General features: G+C 36.4%; 1 protein-coding gene across 1 annotated transcript; it reads right to left on the reverse strand.

The window, feature by feature from the left end:
• Positions 1–846: 846 nt before the first annotated feature.
• RBP7 (retinol binding protein 7) lies at positions 847–3,548 on the reverse strand. Its single transcript, XM_032201373.1, has 4 exons — positions 3,473–3,548; positions 1,629–1,807; positions 1,226–1,327; positions 847–897 (listed from the first exon to the last, which is right to left on the reverse strand). The coding sequence occupies exons 1-4, from the start codon at positions 3,543–3,545 to the stop codon at positions 847–849; spliced, it is 405 nt and encodes a 134-aa protein (XP_032057264.1). The 5' UTR covers positions 3,546–3,548.
• Positions 3,549–6,000: the final 2,452 nt, after the last annotated feature.

Consider the following 6,000-nt stretch of genomic DNA (forward strand, 5'->3'; position numbering starts at 1 on the left):
CTACAATACTAGAGTTACCAGAGAGATACATTGCACATGCAACAGATTGGTCTGACCGCTTAAAGGTATTTACAGGAGGCAGAATTAAGCTTCTGTGCAACAGCACACAAGGTCAAAAATGAGAGATGTGTTAACCTAATTGAACAACCACGTGCAAGTAAGTCTTGAGTAGCATTGTTTTTACTCTGTGTGTGTGCTAATGGCATTCAATTGCCTTGCAGACTGGAACCTACGTGATTGCTCAAACCTCTTGTCATTATTGTGGGATGACACTATTTTGTCATAGGCTCGCTCCCCCTCTGGTAAGCTGAACTTAATTATTTTGAGAACAAAGCAGCTATGGCACAACATAAAGTTTACATAACACATTTAAAATGCAAACATTAACTTCTCCTGAAATACTAATCTGCAGCTTAAGAAGTATTTTGAATAATGAACTTGTATCTTGTGAAGTCCTCTTTACTTTTTACCACTCCCAGAATTACACAGATTTCAGCTCTCTTCTTGTTTGATGTTGGCATGCCTGTTTAGACTTCTTATTTTTGTGTATTGTTCTGATTTAGACCAGTAGTTAACTGTAAACCAAGCCCTGTCATTTGTCTTTTTTCTCCTTCCCTCTGTCAATACATTCAGAAGACAGGTATTTAAGATTGTTTTTGGTGTTTATTAGCAAAAATCAGATATTTAACATGGCTAACAGACAGCATTTCCTGAGCCAGAAATATAATATCATTTAGATTAACAGGTAGAAGGAATCAACTCTTGTCTGTACAGCTGTCATTGGACACGAGGATGCATGGCCTCCTGTATATAGCTGTCTTTCCATGTAGGAACCAACACTCATATTCAAGCTCTCTTGAAGACTTGTCTACATACTTGATTCTCACAACGAAGCTCCTAAAAAAATAATAATAAAATTAAATATAGAGTAATCAAAGGAATCATCTCCAAAGATGAACATCAGTCATTTGCCATGAGTACTGACAATCACTCACCTGCTATGCTAGTAAGTTATGCTTAATATTCTGAATTTAAATATGCAAGAGAAAGAAGAATGAAACAGTAAAATTGTTCCAGCTAGGCTAGCTGAAAGCAGAATGTGTACTGTCAATTGCGTATACTACTGAGATGATAACTTGTGCATGTTATGATCACAATAAAACCTGTATTTTTGTCATAGATACAATTCTGAAATATATATACAAATCTGAAGTAAAGCAAATACCAAGTGGAGGTCATCTCCTTCAAGCCAGTGAGTCCAGCCCCTGTTCTTCTTCTCACCAATCTGGACACAGACAAGTTTGTCGTTGTCCCAGGTAACTAGGCTCTGTTGAAGAAGAAACAGTGTTCCTATACGTTATCTCAGTTCTGAAATATACCTAATAGTTAATATCCTTTTTGTGAAAAAATAAAATAAAATAAAATAAAATAAAATAAAATAAAATAAAATAAAATAAAATAAAATACTAAATTCTATTGTGCAGGAAAAAGTAAATTAAGGTTCCTGCCTCTGTGTCACACTAGAAATAGTATTCTTGATAACTTCAGCTGAAGTAGCAAGATTGATCATGGCATCTTAATTCTGTAAGAACTTTTTTTATTATTATTTTATATATAGTCAATCTTACCTTGCATTTCCTGTTATCCAGGCCTTTATTGTCTTCTTCAAACTCTTCTCCAATTTTGAATTGGAGCATGTAGTCTCTGAATGTGCTTGTGGTATGGATAGATAACATGTCCCCATCCTGTTTGATCACTTTCTGAGGCTTCAGCATTTTTGCTATCTTGCGTGTTGCAAAATCAATACCTTTGACAGGAGAAAAAAGGATAAGTTGTGCTCATCACCAGCCATTCTGACAGCCAGGATTTACCTTTATTGCTTCTAGAAGCATTTCTTAAGAATAGCTTGCTATGCAAGGGTTCGATGGATTTTTTTAGTTGCTTTGTTTTTTTGTGTTGTTGCTTTGGGTTCCCCCGTCCCAAACTGTTATATGTTATACAGTTCAATGCATGTTCTTCAAAATTTGGTTTCCCCACACATACCCCTCAAGAACCCCTTCTTTATTAGATACAGAGAATAATTAATACCTATTCTTTCATACTTTGAAAGAGGAAAGGTGTTATGCAAAGTAACAAGAATTTTCTCTACACTGTACCTTAGAGTCAAATGAAAGACAGTCCTAAAATTGAATTACTCAGGCTCATTTTCAGGACATGTCACTGGCTATTAAGACCTTTTGAGTGCAACTAGAAAACATCACACTTAAAATATTGCCTGGTTATCTGTAACAATCAGTTGTCTTGAACATCATCCTCACGGTCTTGGTAATACTGAGCTTGAAGTATTGCTTTTAGGGTTTATTTCTATTTTATTTTATCGTAGTGAATGTTTATTTATTTAGAGGAACAAACCATCTATTTAGCAGACAATAGTTACATGCTCTAGTTTTACATAAGATGAGGTGTTAAATTTCATTTAAAAATCCTTTATATAGGCAGACAATATTTATTATCATGGAAAAAAAAAGTGAATCTATTGCTTATAACGAAATTGCTTTGTATTCAAATTTCAGATTTGGGGACTTGGGAATAAATCCTCATTATGGAATACCCTCCTCCCCCTATGACAACACAGCAGGATGAAGAAAGGGAGAAGAGTTTTCAACATGCTAAAGCTATCGACTAGACGATTAAAGTAGGTCACCCAGCATATATATGGATAGAAAATAGATTGCATTCTACTTGCACATGCAATTACCTGCAAGGGATACTGCTAGCAGTCAGCTTACACAAGTCTGCAAGGCAGAAAGAGGTGGCAGAGATAGGTGAGGGGAAGGGGATATGCAGGGTTACCTGCTGTCAGTCTATAATTAGCTTTGCACATGGAAGGTAATAGAGTACCAAGAACTTTTAGTTCTCATTACAGCACCATTAATATCTCCATAAAGATCTGAATGAGATAAGAGGTTAACTTCAAGCACATGAGGAAAGGGATAGTTAGAAGGACTGCTCAACAGGTCACAGAATAAGCGAAGTCTTTTGTGAGCTGTTTAAAGATTCATGATACTAAGCAAAACAGTTGCCTTGAATTGACAAATACACAAGAACTTGTTTGTTATTTAGTAACTAACCCTAAGACTAGACCTAAACTAAGGTCTATAAGTTTGTTCTGAAAAGCAAGAGAAACTCAGCGGACAGGGAGAACTCTCCCTCATCTCATATAAAAAGTATTCAGAAGTTCTGCTTTTAACAAGTACCAGGCTGAGTTCCTGGAACCTGCCAGGATGCCTGGGTTACAGGATAAAATAATTGCTAATGCTATGTAATTAATCAGCAAACAAATACCTCTCCATTGTTTTTCTGGACAAAAAAGCTTCACCAATATCTAGATTTTGAAAGAACTCAAACACTTAAAATTCAGAAGGAATCTTATGGGGGAAGGAAGAAGGATAGAATGAGGTATTTCACCTACCTAAAGCCACCATATAGCCTTCAAAATTGTCATTGCTGACAAGGTTCCAGGTTCCACTGAAGTCTACAGGCATTTCTAGACTGCAGAAAGAAGTTGCAATGAACCCCTGAGCAACAAGCAAAAATAAAGAAATAGCCTTCCAACCAGGCCTTATATGAGGAAGACTGTGGGTGGAATTACATCAGAGATCCTTTCTGATGGAGGGGAGGGGTACTGTTGCTGAGCCAATAGGTGACGGGACATTTGTGGATTAGCTTCGGCTGGGTTGGAGGGAAAAGTTCACAGTTTCTGAAATCTTTGTATGGAGCAAATGTTATTAACCCAAGAGTCACACAGTACAAACGAAAAACTGGTTAAACTTCTGTCTGTCTTGTATACTTTAAAGAGAATCATGGACACAATTTGTCATTAGTCAGATTCCTTGCGTGTATATTGGGTATGGGGGTTTATGATCTGAAATCTACATATTTGTTGAAAAGGTGATCTACCCACTGCAAATTCATGATGTTTTAGCAGGCAGGGGTTGACTGGTAAATTGTTCATGGTACTGTATCTGCAAGTCTTAAAGTAATACTTATGATACAGGAATAGAACTAAGTAGAGTGTCTCATTGGTTTATTCCTGGAATGAATAATAGGCAGCATTGTTGTCTAGTGGCTGTAACAGGAAAGTGAGAGACCAATTGTTTTTGCATATGTTATTCTCTAATGTGACTCTCAACACAACTCTGCTGTGCCACAGTTTACCCACTTGTGTTCTGTACTTCTGTTAGTTATATCTTAGGTAAATGGACATCCAAGCACATGGGAAGCATGCAGAGTGAACACCAAATTCTCTTGTTTCCCTGGTGCTTTTATCAGACAGAAAGTTTATGTAACAGCTAAGCATGAGACAACAGATCTAGAGGCCAGAGATCTGTTCACAGTTCTACAGCTCTATATTTATCAGTTTTTCTAAAGGAAAGAAGTCAAATACCTGTTCTTGCAATTCACATTTAACTCCTAAAAACAGCTAATGACAATAAGAAATTCAAAAAGTACTCATGTAGATAGAAGATGTGGCTCTCCCCTTGCTTTTTATTCTTGACGCATACAGTAAAGGGGAGATCATATGGAGCATTAATCCCATTGATGCTTTATTAGGTGCTGTGCATTGTGCTAGAGTATATAGAGAGTATAGCACATGGTGCAGCTGGGAAGCTTCAATATTAGACTTCAACACAGTGAAATAAATTCCTTAAGTGATGACCCAGTCATATATTTTGAAAAATGAATAGAAGAACACTTCAAAGGGAAATGATATGTGAGGAATTTAGAAATAAGACTTGAATTCCTACAGAATACATACAATTCTCCAGTCACCTGCAGTTCTTCCATCTGTGGCCACTTTTTGCAAACTGTACGCCTAATTGTGACAATTTACAAGGTACATTTAAAAAGAAATGGGAATTTATAACCCTGAAATAGTAAGCAGTCTAGAATTTTGAAGTACTGGAGTTTCTTATCTGTAAAATGGGGAAAACAACAGTTCCTAAAATTGTGCATATGTTTTAAGCATCAGCTTAATCCTACATTTTAATTTGTCAGATGGGACAATAACGATCATGACAGTGAAGGCTACATTGAAAGAAAAACCCAAAATTGATGAACAAGGGAAATCTTAACTGCTGCTAGTAAAAAGAGAATTTGGTATTCTGAATCTTGAATTAAAAAAATCACCTACAGCTACTACATTTACCTGGTCACTGATTCAGGTCAGGCTGAACAAAAGGATAATATTTTGCAGAGAAAATTGTTACACTGAACTTTAACTACATTTTTGGAGCTGACAGTTTGACCTATATGACTCACAGAATCATGTGAGTAGGAAATTAGGACGTCAAAGCTTCTTTCCTGTTTGCAGTTGGATATTGTTCTCTAACCTATACTAAACTGGGAATGGTACAGAGAAATGCAAATTAATGTTTCCCCTGGACTCCAGTAGTAGCATTTCACCCACAATTTGTTATTACAAGGTTACTATACTAAAAGAGCACTGTTGCAATACTACTGACTCTTCCAAGTAAAGAGAAGTCGGTACTAGTATAAATCCTCCCCAAAAGTCTGGATTAACTTTTTAGCTGAAAATTAAGATTGTGCTGATTGCCCAGGATGTGGTGCTTCTTTCTGTAAATCAGTTCAAAATCTCGAACTAAGATTTATGGAGGATACTCAGGTAACTATTTCAAGACTAAGCCAAGGAACTGTGTATGCAACTTTGTGAGAACTCCCTAGTGTTCTGGCCACCTCCTGTGATAGTTCATTTCATCTTCCCCTATTTTTCTTTTTTTGTGGAAAGATATATTTTCCATGTCCATCTTAATTGCTGTTCAGCACTGAGCTTATAAAACATTCTGCCAATGATGTGGCCTCATTACAGAAGTAAATTAAATGGTTCCTACTGCTGTTGCAGTATTTGTAAAATAATTTGAGTCTGAATTACTTTTGTGGTATAAGGACCCTATGTTCTCTTAATAGAGTACAACCAAA

This window comes from Aythya fuligula, chromosome 21 (assembly GCF_009819795.1).
Source record: "Aythya fuligula isolate bAytFul2 chromosome 21, bAytFul2.pri, whole genome shotgun sequence".
Classification (NCBI taxonomy): domain Eukaryota; kingdom Metazoa; phylum Chordata; class Aves; order Anseriformes; family Anatidae; genus Aythya; species Aythya fuligula.